The sequence below is a fragment of the Argentina silus genome (genome assembly GCF_951799395.1).
Source record: "Argentina silus genome assembly, chromosome: 5".
In the NCBI taxonomy this organism is placed as follows: Eukaryota; Metazoa; Chordata; class Actinopteri; order Argentiniformes; family Argentinidae; genus Argentina; species Argentina silus.
Window position 1 is genome coordinate 3,153,620 of NC_139659.1, and position 20,147 is coordinate 3,173,766.

The 20,147-nt window shown below is 43.3% G+C and overlaps 2 protein-coding genes across 2 annotated transcripts in view; both read right to left on the minus strand.

Moving 5' to 3' along the window:
• dpm2 (dolichyl-phosphate mannosyltransferase subunit 2, regulatory) overlaps positions 1-2,986 on the minus strand; it is a 4,160-nt gene extending 1,174 nt beyond the window's left edge. The window contains exons 1-4 of the mRNA XM_083670828.1: positions 2,959-2,986; positions 2,074-2,163; positions 1,764-1,866; positions 1-705 (exon numbers count right to left, since the gene is read on the minus strand). The exon at positions 1-705 is cut by the window's left edge and continues 1,174 nt beyond it. Of these exons, the coding sequence (XP_083526954.1) occupies positions 650-705; positions 1,764-1,866; positions 2,074-2,163; positions 2,959-2,961 (252 nt within the window). The 5' untranslated portion in view covers positions 2,962-2,986 and the 3' untranslated portion in view covers positions 1-649. The remainder of the gene's footprint in view (positions 706-1,763; positions 1,867-2,073; positions 2,164-2,958) is intronic.
• Positions 2,987-4,189: 1,203 nt separating this feature from the next.
• The window catches only part of eeig1b (estrogen-induced osteoclastogenesis regulator 1b), a 37,906-nt gene continuing 21,948 nt past the window's right edge, over positions 4,190-20,147 (minus strand). Inside the window, exons 4-13 of the mRNA XM_083670822.1 lie at positions 18,761-18,881; positions 16,987-17,016; positions 12,290-12,406; positions 11,934-11,980; positions 11,534-11,688; positions 10,711-10,815; positions 10,095-10,329; positions 9,569-9,690; positions 9,278-9,347; positions 4,190-9,137 (exon numbers count right to left, since the gene is read on the minus strand). Of these exons, the coding sequence (XP_083526948.1) occupies positions 9,092-9,137; positions 9,278-9,347; positions 9,569-9,690; positions 10,095-10,329; positions 10,711-10,815; positions 11,534-11,688; positions 11,934-11,980; positions 12,290-12,406; positions 16,987-17,016; positions 18,761-18,881 (1,048 nt within the window). The 3' untranslated portion in view covers positions 4,190-9,091. The remainder of the gene's footprint in view (positions 9,138-9,277; positions 9,348-9,568; positions 9,691-10,094; positions 10,330-10,710; positions 10,816-11,533; positions 11,689-11,933; positions 11,981-12,289; positions 12,407-16,986; positions 17,017-18,760; positions 18,882-20,147) is intronic.

The following is a 20,147-nucleotide window of genomic DNA, read 5'->3' on the forward strand; positions in this document are numbered from 1 at the left end:
ATACACACACATATATGTATATCAACACATACATGTATATATCGGTGATCAGTGAATTTTTGCCCCCCATAAACCTGCATCAGACCCAAAACCCCAGTATCGGTCGGGCTCCCATCTTGACAACACAAGGTTTTTAAAATGGTGACTGAAAACTGAATTGAACATTTGTTTAGAAAAAGGGGAAGCTTCTGGTAGCTACTAGAATACACTCTACAAAGACAGCAAATCAAATCTACCCCAAAAACCAAGGATTATCTACTGCTGACCAAACACAGTAACAGTGCATATTCATTAATTGATGGATTTCATCCTTAGCACAGAGAGAACAATCCTTAAGGACAAAACTTGCATCGATGTAGTGCAAATACCATATTTGTGGATTTTCATGTGACAAGTCTGACGGGCCGCGAGGGTAAATGGGTGGGGGGAAGATGTGGCAGCTGAGTCAGTCTTGTGGTCACACTTGTAGTCACGGCCAAAGATATTTTCATCAACCCGTCTCGCAGTCCACAGACATCATGGTGTATTCTGAAGGAATGTTGGGATGAACATGGAACCAGGGAGGTTGTAGGGAAGCTAAGCAACCATAGCATCAGTACTAGTTCTACATCCTGGTTCATCTAACCATGGCTCTGGATCCATCAGTCTCTTAGTCCACCTTCTTGGGCTTGCGGTTCTTCCAGGTGATCACAGCGATAAACGTGCCTGAGGAGGAGAGAGGGTCTGGGGTTACTCCGGGGTTACTCTGTTTAAGCACTTATCAGAGAGCAATGCTTGCATCATTTCTAGTCCCCTTTTTTAATTTGATTTTCAACCCGTCACTCACCGATAAACCAAGTTTATAGCGCAAGCTGTCATAATTCTAACAGTTGTTTCCTCTTATTAAGAAGTTAGGTTGGAAAAATATGTTAGAATTATTTCTGCTGGTAAGAAACGTAAGTTACAATCCTTCATTTATTTTTAGCCAATCAGCAGCCTGTGCTATGTAGCTGAGGAATGGGGCTGAAGAAACAGCCACTCAAATTCATCAACAGGCAATCATTAATTGACATGACCATTGAACATCCGTAAATGTTGAATCTGCATCGTTTTCCCTTTCTGTGCTTCTGAAGGGGATACGTGGGTCAGAGCTAAATGGCAGTAACTTCAGCTCCTTCATCCGGGAGGGCTAGGTGGCCTCGCTAGGAAGGTGTTTTTAAAATCAATCTCTGTAATTAATTGTTCATAAACTGGCTTTATGTAACACTTGTACATGTGCCACCATGATGCACTTTGGCAGTTGACAATGCAGAAAGCAACTTTTAAGCAGTAAAAAATCATACAGGAGAACAAGAGCAAAATATGGGAATTGTGTTGATTGTTTCTAATACTCTCAGACTCAGTGGAAGACTGTCGGTCAAATACTGCACCTCTCCCTGTCAGTGAGAACCGTGAAAGGCAGACAAGTGGAGCGTCGAAGCAAGTCCACATGCCCTCCTCCGTCCAGCGCGAGACAGAGACAGGGCTTTGTCAAATGTTGTCAAATCGAGCACTAAAATAAACGGTCAACCACATTTGGAAGTCCACTCGATTGTGAGATGGGAGCATGTACATTTTACACCATCAAAATGTTGGAATGATTTAAAAAATATTTTATTTTCTGAGGTCTCCACCAAAATATGTGTAAGCAGGAGTGCACCAGGGTGAGTCCATGGGGACTGAGGGAAGGCAGGAACATACTGAATTAGAGCCCAGCCAAGGCTGTGTGGCAGCGATCCACTCACCTACGCAGAGGACCAGGATAAACGCTGCAATTCCGGGCAAAATGACAGAGTACTCCCGCGGAAGAAAATAGTTGTGGATGACATGGTCAGTATCAACGAAGGGCTGGAAAACATTTAAATAACGTTGTAAGTCAAGCCACATCTGTCAATTTACAGCAGACATTTCTACAAAACAACCAAATGATCTCCCACTGGATCAGCCTCGAGGTAGGGCTTTCCTCTGACCACTTTATCTGATCGGGAAAAACCCTGGGCCCTATTTATAGCCAGTTTGTTTGACTTATTCTCAATGCCTAGACTCTAACCCTACCAAAATGATGACCCAAATGGTGTAGTATGTAAACAGCAGTAGGCTGAAGCCCACTAGGCCCATGCCAACTGCTTGGTCTGCTCCCGTAGCCTAAAGAAAAAGAAAGAAAAAATTAGAAAAGGTTAGAAAAGTAGCTAAATTAAAAGATAAACACTCTCTCCATATGAATCGTTAGCTTTGTGCCGGCATCTATATGGTGACTGAATGAGAAGGGTTGAACTCTGACCTCTGAGGCTCTGCCTTTGATTCATTATAACAACCTGTCTGACACCACCTATGCACTTTACTGTAGTGGGTTGATGTGTGTGTACGTACGTATGTATGTATGTATGTACGTATGCATTTTGGAATACAATGTACTGTTATGTGACTTGCATGTATGCCTGGTTAATTGTCTGTATGTGCCTGACATTACAAACGTGGTTCCTCCTGGAAAGACAAGGCTATTCTAATCCTAATGAAGCCATGTCAGGGTCGGTGGTTCACTGAGCCAAGGAAGCAGCCAAGCAAATGCAGTTGGAACTTCCCATGTGACTGTGTATTACCAAAGAGGACACATACATAGGGTAGTTTGCATCTTCTTTGCTATTACACTGCTCACTGTAAAGGAGGTTAGTATTACATGGTCACATTGGGATAAAGTTGACCATAAACTACGCTAAGTACTCCAAGTACTCGGCTGGTTAGCTCGCTAGCTGGGTTTGAGATATTAGCTAGCCAGCATGACGCTCCACTCGTCTCAGGCTCTGAGCGATAATCGTCAGTCATCAAATAAGTTGATACAGTATGAGAAAATAACAATACAACATAGTACAGAGAAATTATTTGAAATCAAACGAAATTGTGCCATTCTCTTAGTTAGGTTAGCTACAGGTGCATTCTCACCATTATTTTTGACGTGTTGTTTCCTTGTTTCCGGATGTTAAATGTCTTATTTTTTTCTGGGATTTGTAGTTTTACAGCCGCCTAGCGCGCACACCGCAAAAGCTAGTGTCCACTTGTACCGTTGTAGTTCTCACTTGTAGTTCTCCCCAAAAAGACAATTCCCAATGCAATTCCAATGAATTAGGAGCAGAGTCAGTATTGTTCCTGGTCAAATTAGGTCGATTCCAGCGTGACTTTGATGTTCTCCATCTACTACATTACTTTCAAATATACAAATTCATGCCTTGGACATTGTAATTGCTTATAGGCAGATAAAGGGCTTCTCAAAATAATCCTAATATAGTATTTGCACAGAATCGGAATCAATTACACTACGGGTATCCTTCTGTTACAGTCATTGGTCCCAATATGGCATACATGATTAAACAAAATAAATACGATAAATAATTATGACGTAGGCTATCTGTTGAAAATCTGTGTTAATACTTTATTAGACTGACATCGAATTTAATCATATAGCCATAATTAAAGAGACAAACGCATGACTGCTGTCAACACTTTACTGATGTGCTTCAATGTGCATCTTTTCCGTGGTACCCACAAGTAACAATGACGTCACATATTAAACCAATACTGTACACGACTTCCCTCTTTTTCTTGGAAATAAACTTTCAGTTTACAATCAATTGCCTTTTAACATGTGGCCTGTTTTCTAAACATTTTTTCTTACCACTACTGTTTCCTAACACAGTGTCATTCTATAAGAAATGGTCATAGATAATTAAAGCACTATTCAAGTAAAACCCAAGCAATAGGGACCAATAGTGCAATAGAAAGCCATAGATATGTTTGATTGGTATAACCCTTAATCACTGTTACAGTCTAAAATGGTTTCTGTAATTATGACATCAGTGCCACAATTCAATGGGGGAGGAAAAAGGGGCCGGCTGTAGAGGAATGTAACCAATTGAACAACATGGTTGCTACATATGTGTAGGTGTAGTATACATTTAATATTTTGTTGTATTGACAAATCCTGACAATACAAATGAAAGAGTGTGGGTTAAGAATACTGTACGTTATTGCAGAAATCCTTACTACCACAAGATGGAGTCAAAGTGTTGTCACTGATGCTATAATTATCTTGTGGGATGCGTGCTTTTTATTGAAGTGAATGAATAATATTAAAAAACAACAACTTAAAAAGTACAAAAAACAACAGTTTAAAGATGCCCAACAACAACTTTATTTCCCCAAAATACTACATTTACACTGCTCCAATAGCGTTTACAATCTAGAATAGGAAACATTCAAATGTGTATACAAATATACTGTTGTTCCAATTCATCACATCACAGTGCTGTGTAGTCCAATATGATAGGATCAATCCCTCCTATGAAAAAAACTAAAGTTGAAGATAAGAAAACTTTGGAGCAATGCCTTTATGTGTGTAAAATAAATATCAAGATAATTCTGGAAAATCTGAAAAATAGATCAATTTCAATAATCTTCTATTGATAAAATAAGTAAACGGCATTGTTTTTTTTATAATAGAAATCTGTTTTATATATCTATCAATAATCTTATTATCATAGTCAAAATCGTGAGTTTGAGTTTTGGACTTGTGCATAGATTCAATCTCTTTACAAAGACAAAAAAAGAAATTAAAGGGATACTTCCCCAAAATTATAAGGAAATTACATTTACTTACCTTGTAAGCAGTCTATTGACAAGGACTGAGTACATCCACTGATCGGGTTTGTTAATGAAGACACTGCACAATATTAGTACTGTATTTTCTAAACAAAAAACAATAAAAGTCAATGTACCCGGTATACTTTGGGATGGCTTGGGCATGACATTTGCCCAAAACATGCTAGTAATCCAGTACATACAGTACAGTAGACTTCCAGAGTTAGTTAGAGGTTAGTAAATGTGGCTACAGGATTGCACTTTGTCCTTGTCCATAGACTGCTTTCAGGGTAAGGAAACAAATAAGTCATTTTAGAATTCGGGATAAATCATCTAATGATATGAAATCTGTACAATGTTAAGTCAAGTTAGTTGACCAGGTCGTAAGTGCCAGACAAGGTCTTGTAGGAGGGCATACAGTAGCACCTCTGGTCCCCATTCAATAATGTTTCCCATTGTGATGTTTATCTAAAAACCTGTAGGACATTCAATGGTCATTTGCCATTATCAAATCTGCTTTTCCAAAAGTATTGTATTAATTTGGGCCTAATTGGCTTCAACATTTTTAACTTTTTAAATGTTTAATCTGAAGCACAAGCCCACAGAGCTGAAGAATGTCACAAAAGTTAGATAATTGGTTTAGGTAATTCAACATCAAAAGTGGTTTTCTCAGTCTTTGAGAGACCTACTGGTATACCCCCACCCTTTATCACCAGGTAGGCAAGTTATTTTACCACCAAAAAGCAAAAAGGAGGCAATATCATAGTTGATGTAATACTATGACAAGAACCTTATGAAGTGTCAACACTTCAAAGAAACCTTGCCCTCAATGTTGGTGTGATAAATTAACATTTCAAATGTGCAGAGAAACAACCATTGGGCTCCATTCATGACAGCAGAACATCACATTCAGACAAAGATACACGATTCTGTTAGAAAATCACAGGTTAAAAACAGTCAAGTAAGTAGGAAAACAGAACAAAACAAATACAATATAACAACAAGCCCTCTTGTACAAAACAGTAGCAGGAGAATCACAATGAATAAATCTTTAGTGTATAGACTGTATGCTATAGATAGACTGTATGCTGTTTACTAGAAGTTCAATATTTCACTAAAGAAGAGCACAGGTTTTTCAATACATTTCGACCGCATAGAAAAAGAAAACCAGCCAGCTGGTTTGAAAATATAAAAAAAGAAAAAATGTCATGAGGTTTAACATAACATCTAACATTATAACCATTAGTGTGATGAAGTGGAAGAGGCGGAGACAAATGTGTCTTAAAGATATTCAGTGTCTTACAGAGGGTCTACATCAAAGCATTTGATAAAAGTAGAAGTGAATGGTCCATATATAAATCAGACTAACAAATCAAAGTAGATTAAAGATAAAATAACATTTTTTTCATGCATATTTATGCATATTAGTTGACTTTAAGCTTATGCATTCAATGGTTTCTTTTGTGCAAGGACATACACACATATGCACAGTACCACCTACTACAACAACGATGACAGTTAAAGAATGACATACTCAACAACAGGCACATTTGAAAAACAACAACAGGCACATTTGCAACAGCACAAACAGCACTGTTTCCTTTTTTATCCAGTCTGGACATTTTCGCTTTAAGGCTGAAATATAGAGACAGGTTTGAAGTTGGGTGTAATTCTTTTTCAAATGGTGTCTGTAAGTATTTAGTTATAGGCTACAAGTCCAACAAATGTTGTGTCAAATATTTCTCTTTACTCTGTAACAAACAATTGACACCATGCCAGCATGCCATCATGTCTGAGGTGATTTGAGGCCCTTTGTTAGGAAGCCATGACTAGCAACTAAAGCTCACACACATGCACAGGCTCTCAAAATGCATCTCCTTCTGTGTTTGAATGTAAAAATGTCCAGAACTGGGCAAGTAAAGATTCTATTGCACACAGGGAGGGGGGGGGGGGGATCTCCCCTTTTTGTTTGAGAGGCGTATCAACTGAGAAGAAGACAAATACAAAAACACAGGCTATGCATTAGATCCCTTTGCCTGCTGAGGATTTTCAGATCAACTGAAAGTAGCATTTCAAGGGACTGAGAAACAGGAGACAGGTGAGTGGGCAAGCTCTTTTGGATTCAACATACATGCAAACGTGAATGGGCGCACACACACACACACACACACACAGACACACACACTCACGCACACACGGACGCACACACACACACACACACACACACACGCACGCACACGCACACAGCATTGTCATTTGAGAGTGAGGAGGAAAGCTTCTCCTGAAAGACTCCATTGTCAACAAGTGCACACTGGGTAGGTGCTTTGTGCCACTTGAAAGCAGCTGAATGACCCAGAATGCAATGTTCTCCTCACGTATTCAAAATCTGGGGCAGCACAGGCATAGAAAAGCAAAGTCAGTTACGAAAGGAAAAAGGTTTTGAAACAATTAACAGTTGTATAGCTTTCTGATTGACGCACCAAAGGGGATCTCAACTGACTCACAGCCTGTAAAACCACCAGAGCTACACAACCTGAACATGACCAATCAAAGCCCTTCTTGTAGCCTGCTAACAGCTGATGGGACATTGAGAAGAGCTGAAAGGGCAACATTTGGACAGCTCACACAGTCAAGCAACAATCAAGTTAGCCTGCTAACTTTTGTAAATTTCCTGAAACCACTTACGTGTCGCCACTGGAAACCAGTGACCAGGTTTAACAGACGCCACTCACCCGCAGCAAGAAAGCCAGTCTGAATCGATATGCGGTTGGGTTTCTTTTTGAGTGACTCAAAACATTGTTTTTTTCAGACCACATAACTCAGTCATTTTTTGTTGTTAATGATCTTAGAAAACATTCAAAATGGTTTTAATTTAAACTTAGAAAAAAGTTGAAAATTGAAGTTGGAAATGTAATGTTTAGAGCTGACAGGCCCCTCTATTCCACTTCTCTACACGTTCTACGACTTTTTTCAACTACTTTCTATCTGAGCTTTCTGTAGGCCTAAAGTTGCAGCCTCCTGAACAGGCCCATAGTAACTAGGTTGGATTAACTCACTAACTGCCAAAGAATTCCAGAACACTCACCACCTAGAGTGCCAAGTGTTTTATGTGGTGTTTACCTAGCAACAACACTTTGATTGGCTACAGAATGAAGCATCATAATTCACACGTTTTTTGGCACTCTAGAATGTTGACAATTCGTGGCGACTTTACTCACCCTTGGCACTAAACGAGTTAAACAGGCCACATCCTTGAACAGGGACAGAAACCATGGCACATGGCTCAAGATCTGAGGTGACAGAAAAGGAGGACAGGAACAGTAGGGTCAAAGAAAGGTGACAGTTGAGTGATGGGTAAGGGCTAAGAACAGTACAAGGACATCCTCCGTCGGGATCTACTGAGATGCTCCACAGACACTAACCAGCCGCTGAAAGTGTGTTTCCCTGCTTTCACAGTCATGCCTGCTGGTGACTAGGAGGCTGTTATCCCACTTAGAGCAGACACCGTACATAGAGAAGAGGAGGAACACAGGTCTGGATCTGAATAATGGATAACCAACCCCTTTAACCAATCATAGACCATCCAGGAAGTACATGAGGTTGCCTATGGCCCGCCATATGTGCACCCCTGTCTCCTGCACTGGTCTACCGTCAACATGATCTGTTGTCATATTACACATGTAGTCTTTATACCGTCTATAATTGCATGACTTGTGAAGCATGGGCTCTTTGGGCTACGCAGTAACTCTGACTCCAGGTCAGATACTGGGTTTGGAATCTAAAGGACAGCTAGGAGATCATACACACACAACAGTTCACATTTAACACCACCCATGCCAAGTCTAAGGCCATGGTGCCAGGTCAGTTCTTCCATTCTTCAGTGGTTTGCGAAGTCTTTCCTGACACGTAATTTGAATTGGTATGTCTGATTAACCAATTGATTGACATAATTATCATACACAAACACAAAACAAAAACATATATATACGTAGTACACAGTATAACCACAGAGTAAACTATTATAAATTCCAATTCAGATTTGTTTTTTTAGGGATCTGAGTGACAAGCCTTTTCTTATTTTTCAGTGTTTAACTACAACTCCCACAATGCAGTGGTTTCCCATTTAGATTTCAAGTAGTTTGCACACTTGCACTCTCTCAGATCATAGCAACAATATAAAAGCCCCCACCACCTTTAGGTAAATAGCTGATTAAATATCTGATTAACGGGGTTAACTCTGTGGTATTGTGTTATTGGTATTGTGTGTCCATTGAAGATAGGCTTACAAACGCACACTCACAACCACAAAACGATAATAGTTAAAAAACGGACACTCAATGACTCTTCAGTGTCCCTCATGTCTCTCTGCCCACCATCTCAAGGAGCGAGAGATGGAGTGATGGATGGAGAGCCGGAGAGATGCGTGTCAACATCATCAGTGCTAATGGCTCTCAATCACCACAGGCTCAAAGACCCCAGCTGACACCCTATAGGAAATGGGAGGAAAGAGGACACTTAGAACATGATTTCATATCATCTTTAACTCTTTTTCTTTTTCAGTATTTCATACACATACACAAACATCCCCCCACCCACCCACACACACACACACAGTAAAAGCTCTCACCTGTTCCCGAGTTGTATTCCACTGAGTGCTGTAGTCCCATCCTTGCTAACAAACAGTCTCAAGTTGCTGTCTGTGTGTGAAAGACGAGAACGGAAGACCAGAAAGAGAGAGAGAGAGGGAAAAAAGAGAGAATTGCAAAGTAAGAGGGAGTGGGAGGAGAAAAGAGAAAGCGAGGGAGAACATTATTTTTCATCATATTGTCATTTTCCCCATCAACACAATCGTCACATTCATTGTGAACCGCTGCTGCGTCCGTTACCACAGGAAGCTGCGTCTGCCACCTCCTCTCACCTTCTTTGTTGCTGACGTCAGCAAAGTTCTGGCTCTGGAGGATCTTCTCCACGATGTCGTCCGCGTCGATGCGTGTGTCATCCACCCGTGTGGGGTGACTCTCCACGGAGTCCTTCTTCCTCCTGTTAGGTCACGAAAGAGTGTCACCGCAAGTCTGACCCTCTGAGGCCACCGTCCGAAGCAGCCATGATGTGACAACAACAACAACAACATGATGCAATGGAGTGGCTAGCCTGTGATATTTGGAAGGCAAAAAGATGTTTGAATGAATCACAGTCAGACAGGAAAATCTCCCAAAGCCCAAACACTTCATGACAAAGACGCATGTGCACTTGAGTGTGTATGCAGTGATAGACAAGTAGGTCTGAACTTGTGATTGTGTATACACTTGTATATATGACCATGTTACGCTTGTGTGTGTGTGTGTGTACATGTCTGTGCATGTGTGCCTATGCCTACTCATGTGTGTATGTGCTTATGATTTCATTTCTGTGTGTGTGTGTGTGTTTGTTTGCGCACGCCTTGCCTGGAGGGTCTGTTAGAGAGCAGGACCAGACGTGGGGGTCGAGGGGGCCTCTCTGGCTTGCTGGCTGGCTCCCCCTGGTGGTCAGTGGTGGTGGTGCTGGTGGTGGTGGTGGTGGTGGTGGCAGGGGGCTGGGTGGGGGTGGAGACCCCCCCGGAGGTGCTGCTGCTCGTGGAGGTGTTGCGGCGGTGGGTGAGGTCTGTCAGGCTGGAGGAGCGGGAGTGCTCTGTGCTGTAGCCTGGAGGAGGAGAGAGGAGTGTCCATCTTCAGCGTGTCATTTGGTGATTATATTCATGCCTGTGCCCCACGGTGTGTTGTTCAAATGGTCAGATCAACTACATAGACAACGGGGATGGACATTGGACACACACGATGACCTCGCACCCGTTCAGCATACAGTAGGTATTTGTGTACATCTATTCTCTCACACACACTGATGCGCACACACACACACACACACACACACACTGACACTCACAGACACTCACAGACACATACACACACTGACATGCACAGACACACACTGACACACACACAGAGTCATAGGCCCCTGATCGCAGTCCTGACAAGCAATCATTGTGCTTCCCTAGAACAGTACGAAAACCCAAATGACACTGACCTGATATCTTGCTCTGCTGACTTGCGTAGCTGGAGTTGCGTGAGTGGCCTGTGTGGAAGACCTCGTCTGGGCTGGACAGACCCTGCTCCAACTCCTCCGGCAGACCTGGAGCAGCGACACAGAGGCAGGGGAGAGCAGGCAGGGGAGAGCAGGCAGGGGAGAGCAGGCAGGGGAGAGCAGGCAGGGGAGGCAGGCAGGGGAGAGCAGGCAGGGGAGGCCAGGCAGGGGAGAGCAGGCAGGGGAGGCCAGGCAGGGGAGAGCAGGCAGGGGAGGCAGGCAGGGGAGAGCAGGCAGGGGAGAGCAGGCAGGGGAGAGCAGGCAGGGGAGAGCAGGCAGGGGAGGCAGGCAGGGGAGAGCAGGCAGGGGAGGCAGGCAGGGGAGAGCAGGCAGGGGAGAGCAGGCAGGGGAGAGCAGGCAGGGGAGAGCAGGCAGGGGAGAGCAGGCAGGGGAGGCAGGCAGGGGAGAGCAGGCAGGGGAGGCAGGCAGGGGAGAGCAGGCAGGGGAGAGCAGGCAGGGGCACAGGGTTAGGATCAACGAGCAAAGAGGAGTGAGAAGAAGAGTCAGAACGATGGAAAATGAGTTCAGTAGCCAAATCAGTGAGAGAGCATAAGCAATTGGAAATATGCACATAAATTCATTGAGCATAACAAGGAATAATTGTAAAAACAAACATTGGTGTTTGGACATTTTTGTTTAATGTCAGACTGAGACAAACAGGTGTTGATGACTTATTAGTATTAGTCATTATATGTCATTAATAATTACTATTACTATTATTAGTATTACTTATTAAGTATAACTGGAGATAACAAAAAATTGGTACCTGAGTTGAGCACTGAGAGCCTGGGTTTGAGTGGCCGTCCTGTGGTGATGCCCCCTGGTGGTGGGAGGTTGGCATCAGTACCCTCACCCTTACAGTCCAGCAGCAAGGAGGGGTCCTGGCCCGGGACGGAGATGGACTTGGCCGTGCTGGGGGGCCTAGAGTTCAAAGGTCAAGTTAGTCACAGAAAACGTAACGAATTACCACTGAGCCCTAATTAGTTAAATAATAATACAATACTTTGGACTTATGTGCATTCTCATCACAAGCAACTCCATAAGAGAACTCAGACTTGTACTATACATTTAGGACTTATACTATACATTTAGGACTTGTAGTACACATTTTGGTCAAGAGGGAGCGCCAGAAGGAAATGTAACATATGAGGCGTTGTGAAACTCACGTTTTAAAGCAAGGGTCCCCAGACAAAAGTGTCATACCAATTGTAACCTATGAAAAAATGACAATACCATTATCATCCTCTTTACCATCAACACTGTGCATTGTTTGAACACTGTCGTATCTGTATTTGCTTGGATAGTTTTGTAAGAAGAACTTCTATCCAATCCTACAGTGCCAGGAAACAGAAATACATATAATGTTCCTATGGTTTTCATGGTCACTTAAAATTCACTGCATACTTTTTCTCGTCAAATGTGTGTGTGTGTGTGTGTGTGTGTGTGTGTGTGTGTGAGTGTGTGTGTGAGTGTGTGTGTGTGTGTGTGTGTGTGTGTGTGTGTGTGTGTGTGTGTTCCTTACCTTAAGGATGGAGTTGTCCTGGCGAGTGTTCTTGGTGTCGTAGCCTTCGAGGATACAGCAGCGGACGGTGGAGCCTGAACCAGCAAACTCCGCCATGTTGAGGTCAGCAAAGCCCAGCTGGATGGAGAGAGAGAGGGGGGGGGGGGGTAGAGGGAGAGAGAGAGAGAGAGATGGAGCGAGAGAGATGGAGAATTTGAATTCTAAAAAGCCTTTATTGACACCAGTTAATACATAACAGCATTACCACAATTACATGTGATGCAAACATTTCCAAGATAAAACCAACGAGTCAATTACATGACTCGTGATGACATGACTCACATGATAGACAGATAGAGAGAGAGAGAGAGAGAGAGAGAGAGAGAGAGATCGATAGAGAGGGAGAGAGAGAGAGCTGGAGAGACAGAAAGAGACAGAGAGATGGAGATGGAGAGAGAGAAAGAAAGAGAGAGAGATGAGAATGATGTTAAACAGTGGTGTGGAAAAAAAGTGTTCCATTATCAGCATGTAGTGATAATTGTCTTGCATACCATGTACTCATGTCAGTAGAAAACCATGTGTTAAAAAAAACATGGAATTAAAAAATACAAAACTGTAACAATACACAACTCTCTGATCATGCTGAAATGAGATGTGGTGACTGAGCGGGCTGCATTCAAACGTGTCGCTACCCATGAGAACTGACATGCAGCAGACACACACGCACACGCACGCGCACGTACACACGCACACACCCTCCCACCCCCCATGGAGAAGCATTATATAACCATAGTCATGTGACGCTTCACGCGGCCACCCAACCGTGAGCTTGGGCCAGTCCATTAGGGACAACTACACTCCCTCACTTACTGCTCTGTCCCCGCTCTCGTTCCCTTTATATATTCCCTCTCTCTCCCCCTCTCCCTCTCTCTCCCCCCTCTCTCTCTCTCCCCCTCTCTCTCTCCCCCTCTCCCCCCCCCCCTCTCTCTCTCCCCCTCTCCCTCTCTCTCTCCCCCCTCTCCCTCTCTCTCCCCTCTCTCTCTCTCTCTCTCTCTCTCTCCCCTCTCTCTCTCCCTCTCTCTCTCTCCCCCCCCCTCTCTCTCCCCTCTCTCTCTCTCCCTCTCTCTCCCCCCCCCCCCCCTCTCTCTCTCTCTCTCTCTCTCTCTCTCTCTCCTTTTTATGTCCTCTCTCTCTCACACGATCCACATTTCCTCTCTTTCCTCCCCAAAGGAAAACATGGCCCAGGTTATGGATCTGAGGTCACAATAGAAAACATGGCCCAGGTTACGGATTTGAGGTCACAATAGAAAACATGGCCCAGGTTATGGATCTGAGGTCACAATAGAAAACATGGCCCAGGTTATGGATTTGAGGTCACAATAGAAAACATGGCCCAGGTTACGGATTTGAGGTCACAATAGAAAACATGGCCCAGGTTATGGATCTGAGGTCACAATAGAAAACATGGCCCAGGTTATGGATTTGAGGTCACAATAGAAAACATGGCCCAGGTTATGGATCTGAGGTCACAATAGAAAACATGGCCCAGGTTATGGATTTGAGGTCACAATAGAAAACATGGCCCAGGTTATGGATCTGAGGTCACAATAGAAAACATGGCCCAGGTTATGGATTTGAGGTCACAATAGAAAACATGCGAAGATGTTCTTGTTTCGGTATGAAACAACACTGTTACAACATCACATAAGCCATCATGAATTCTGATGCCAATCGAGGCCTAGTGCTGTCATACTGTCATCACAGATATCATATCAGGTCCATTTTAACACATCCAGTACTGTTGTTCTGTGGCTGCCGTGTTGTACACAAGCAAGTATGCAAATGAACCAATTCTAGCCATTCATACAGAATGACCAGTTATCATGTGTCTTTGTCACATTTGTTGTCATAACAACTATGTGTTGCACCTAACTCATTTGCATTTGAGTGCAGAGTCACTTCCGATCTTCCGCCATAGATTGAAAACCCATCTCTTCAGGCTACATCTTAATAGTCCCTCCTAAAGGGGGGCTTCACCCTCACTACCCCCCCCATACTAACCCTAACCCCAACCCCAGAGACCTCTTCACCCCCGCTACCCCCCCTGTACAAGTTCTCTCCTGCTAATAAAATAAATTTAAAAAAAAAGAAAAAAGAAAGAAATAGCCTACTGGCATTACGACTGCCAATGGCCCCTGGTGTGAGCATTGATTACTTTGTCTTATGATGACTGTTGGATAGATGATTCACTTACTTGAACAAATGTATTGCTGTAAGTCGCTTTGGATAAAGGCGTCTGCTAAATGCCATAAATGTAAAATGTAAGTGCCGAGGGTGAATAGTCACCGAAATAGTCAACATTCTATGTTGACCTTTCTATGAGTGCCGAAGGCGACTTTAATCACCAAGGATGCATGAAGATGCTTCACTTTGTAGCCAAAGTACAGTTGCTAGGTAAACACCACATAAAACACTTGGCACTCTAGGTGGTGAGTGTTCCGGAATTCTCTGGCAGTTAGTGAGTTAAAAAAAACTGCTAACAACAACCTGTGTCGTGCTTTTGAAGGTGTAAAGTCTTCATGATATTGCGTCAAATCATTGTTATTTCTGCAAACAAGAAAAGAAGAAGATGGAGTCTGGGCCCACAAGTTTCTTCTGGGAACTTCTCTGTCTACATTTCTTTTTCATACTTCTGTTTTCCAGGGCTACTCAACCCATCTAAACATGGGAGTAACAGGAAATAAACATTGCACGTATTATCAACATACACTCATATTCTCCCACACCACATGTTGTTGTGGTAACAAGGCCAAAAGGTCAAAGGCCAAAACATACTCAAGACCAAAAGGTTGACCCATGCTAAGTCAAATCAGTCCTTATTTTCAGAAAGTAATAATAGAGGAAAACAGTTGCAACCTTTGCACAGCAATAAATGCATAGCAAACCTGCCCATCAGGAAACACAACAAAGACACAAAACAGGAGTAGATTATTAGGAATAATTGACAGCAGGGCAGACACGGTCTAACTTTTCTGCCTGTACGAGGAGAACAGAGCACTCTTCTTCCGCAGCCCTTCCTCTTGCCCCTCAAAAACCCACAGGGTTCGAAAGGTCAAAGACTTTCCACCTCCAAATGCCAAATGCCCTCTCTGTCTCTCTCTGCCTCTTTCTGCTGACTCAGCGGACATTCTGGTGAAGTGGCTTCTTCCTGGATGAATGGAATCAGCAAATGTGGAGGAAACGAGGGGGGCCAGCGAAGCACTGTCTGAATGATAACACACACACACACGCACGCACACACACAGGCAGGCAAACACACACACACACACGCACGCACACACACACACACACAGGCCAACACACACACACACACACGCATACACGCACGCATGCACACACGCACAGGCAAACACACACACACACGCACACACACACACGCATGCACGCACGCACACACGCACACACACGCATGCACACACGCACGCACAGGCAAACACACACACACACACACACACGCACACACACACACACACGCACATCCTCCTCTCATCTGTGACCATGGACTCAGTTTCCTATTGGCTAAGGCAAATGCTGCCTCACCGACCAATCAGTCCACAAATCAGGTGCCGTGTCAATAGTCTCTGGAGGACAGACTCACTCCACACCCCAGACTCTGTCAAACGCAGCTTGTTCAATGGCTACTCAGCAGTCAGAAGTGACGGGGCTGTTGATTGGGTCGTAGCATGATTTGCTTATCACGTTCCCTTGACAACCGTGCTACTTTTAAGATCTATTTTTTTTAGCGCAGCCACAATCTATCATGAAATACATACTTAAAGGGGCAATCTGTAATTGGTACATACATTTTTTTTGACTTTTAAATGAATGATATACTATAGCCATTGAGTATTGAACAATATAACTTATAAATGCCCCATGAGCTTAGTTCAACTGTCTTACCTCATCAGAATCCAAATAATTTAAAAGTTTATTTTACCCCATTGTTTGTAAAAAATGCAATTGTAAACAAACACTGAACTATAATGTTGATCTCATAGACGGTCGGTCCTTGCATCCATAGCTCTGTCTATGAAATTTAGAGTGGTTAGATTTCTCCAGCCCCATCCCTCAGCTGTTCACCAGCCCGCTTCGTTGTTGTTTAAATGACACATTGCAACTTTAAAGCATTGTTTTTGTCACAATTTTCTGTTTTGTTGTGTAACCATTGTATAACAGCAATGCCAGAGAGGCCGTGATTTATCGTCAATATTTGTCATTTGGTACGTTGCCCGCTGTGTCGTGCCTAACAAGTACGCCTAGCAGTACAAATATTGACTATAAAACACAGCCAGGAAGAAAGAAAATAATAAGTGATCAATGTCACCCCCTCCCCCCCTCCCCCATCCCTTCATTTCCCAGAAGTTGCACGTTGTTGTCACATGTACGTCACATGTATATATGTCTTAGCGCCGGAGGTGAGCTATGGACCGGTGTAGAATTTACAAGACAGATTTAACCATGGCTTTACTGTAAATGGGGCTGTAAAACGCACTGTATCGTCCAGTAAATCAAGAGTCGACGTTGTCTGGGCAGGTTACCTACCTGGATGTAGCGACAGCATGCAGGTGTGGCCAACAAGGACACGGAACACATGACCATAAAGCACGTGGTACGACAGCTGTACCGCAAAATGATGAAATCTGAAAAAAAACACTGACCTTTGAAAATGTCTTTCCTCCTTTGAGCTCCTGCAATGACAAAACAGGATACATGAGGAACTCTGAAAGCATATTAAAAAAGCTACTTTTATCTTTAATGTGCTACTGTACCAAACCCAGAGAGTGATAGTTCAGCCCAACATCATTAGGCCGACTCAAGTTAGTCAACATTCAACCTAGTTTTAGTTTTAGGTCTGACAAACTTTAATTTCAGAGTGATCGCTTTAAGGTTAGGTATGCATTTTCGTCTCTATTCTACCTTGCATCACATTACGTACCACGATTCCTATTTCAAGTCAACTCTAACATGAGGAAACAGAGTAAAGGACATAAAAGGTCATGTTTTAATGGTCAGTCAATACAACAAATCATGTGAGCAGCATTTTGCATTTTCAACAACGAGCACTGTACTATACTGTATGTTCCAACGCTACACCATAGTGTCCTCAACCCCCTTGTGTAATCTGATCCAGGATAGCAGAGTTCATGTGGTGTCATCAGATACTGAGCTGTGCAATAGTCACACCCTGATCTCAGACCAGCCATTGCTGAGACCAGCCAGAGATCTGTTTTGTAACCCTCATGCTTGCTGACACAGTGTTTATTGTTGGCGTGGGCTGTATACTCTTGTACCAGGACAGTTAACCAAAGGGAGGAGTAGTTTGTATTGGGGCTCATGAGTGTAAAGTAAATAACACACATCAATAAAAGATCTCTCTCTCTCTCTCCCTCTCTCTGTCTCTCTCTCTCTCTCCCTCTCTCTGTCTCTCTCTCTCTCTCTCTCTCTCTGTCTCCCTCTCTCTCTCTTTCTCTCTCCCTCTCTCTTTGTCTCTTTGAAAGGTGGCTCTAATGGACCCCACTACATTACATGCCATATTCCAGGGAGCAATAACATGGCAGTAATTACAGAGTAATTACACAAAGCTTGTGTTAGTTCAGGCAGGACACTTTAAATCGAAGGGCACAGCTGTCTGTCAGGGGACGGACAGCTGATTTCCATTGCATGTTCAGGGACAAAACATCCATTGCATGTTCAGGGACAAAACATCCATTGCAGGTTCAGGGACAAGGCTTAAAAGCAGCCGAGTTATGCAACACTCCACAATGGTTAAACAGTGTGACACCACCGGCTATGAGAGTTTCACTTGGTCGTCCCACCCATTGCCCCAGCCTCCACCCCCCAGCCTCCACCCCCCAGCCTCCACCCCCCAGCCTCCACCCCCCAGCCTCCACCCCCTCCTTCTCCCTGTGTTTACCTACCTGACCTGCGGGTGGTTTGATAAAATGAATGACCTATGCTCCCTAAAGAGCAAAATGGTTTAATGAATAAATGATGGGGGGTTTGATAAGTCACGGGCTCCCTGCCATTTTAGTATGTTGTATTATATGTAGTTAAACTTTAAAAGTTAAAGAGCAGAGTCATCCAATTCCGTCAAACTTTAATTTATTAACATTTTCATCAAATAATGATCAAACTGACGTAAGTGTCTTGACTGAAATTAAGTTATCCCCTTAGGATAAAGTGTTGTGAAACAATATTCTGGATGAGAATGAAAAGTCCTTGGGGCATCAAATGGTTCCGAACTAGTCCAAGTACTTGTGTCATTCTGCCATGAAACTCCCAGGAGATCCCGAAATTGCATTCTATTGGTTGATTTTGACAATTTTGAAGTTGGAAGCTCAGGTATGACCTTTGAACCACAAGTTTCCAGCCCGCCTTAGGCAGGGTTGCCAGGGTTACCAAGGACAGGTGCATGATGGATATTGTAGTTACCTTGCGCACCGAGACCCTACAGATGCAGGGGTCCAGGACTCCAGTGGTAGGGCTGGCACTCATCTTACAGACGAAGGAGAACTTCTTCCTCCAGCGAACGCTGTTCTGCTGGACCTCCTCCCTGCAGAGAGACAAAAGCAATGATTAGGGAACACAGTCATCGTAGTTATCAATCGTCACTGTCTTTTAAGTCATCGGGATCATAAACATTATCAAATAAATAATTGGTTTCACCATTTAAAAACAACAGTTTTTATACATAGTCCTCCTATTTCTGGGCATCAAACGTATTTGAACAATTGGCTTGAAGGGTGTTTGTGATTAGTCAGGTGTGTTCTGTTGCATCATTTGTGCAGGCATAAGAGAGCCGTCAGTGTTTAGTCTTGATTCTAGGATTTGCATTTGCCTTTGGAGTCTGCTATTGCTGTCTGTCAACATGAGGACTGAAGAGTCTGTCAAAAAGTACTGGAAACCATTGAGGCTGAAAAATCTGAAACAATTTATCAGAGACATAGCCCAGACCTTAGGCTTACCAAAAGCAACAGTTTAGTACATCATTAAGAAGAAAAGGCACAGCAATCACAAACAGCCTGGTAGGCCAAGGAAGACTTTGACGGTGGGTGACCGAAGAATGCTCACCATAATAAAACATTTTAAAAAGTCCCACAAATCATGAACCCTCTAGGAGGGAGGTGTGGATGTGTCAGAGACTACTTCACCAGCAGAACTATGGAGGCTACACTGCAATTTACAAAGCCTCAAAAACAGGATGGCCGGGTTACAGTTCCTAGAAGAGCCTGAAGAGTTCCGGTAAAAGACCTTGTGGGTGGTGCTTAGTGGCGCAGCACACTAATGCACATACCACGTAACTGCAAGGTCCCGGGTTCGATTCCGACCCTCGACACGTCTTGCATGTCATCCCTCCTCTCTCTCTCTCATCCTTCCTGTCAACCTCTACTGTCTCTATCCCAAAAAAGGCAGAAATGCCCTTAAAAAAAAAGATGATCTTGTGGACCGATGAGACAAAGATTAACATGTACCAGAGTGACTGGAACTGGCTCACTTGTCTTCAGTGATGATGTAACTGCTGACGGCAGCAGCATGATGAATTCTTAAGTGTACAGAGACATCTTGTCAGCCCAAGTACAAGCAAATGCGTCCAAACTCATTGGACGGCACTTCATCATACTGCAGGACAATGACCCAAACATACTGCCATAGCAACTAAGGAATTTTTCGGGGCCAAAAAGTCAAGTCAATCTCCAGATGTAAATCCAATTGAACATGCATTTAATTTGCTGAAGACTTGGGGAGACTCTACTTTAACCTCATGGTAATTGTTTGATTTATTGATGATTGATAAATACAACCTTTTGGACTATCGAGC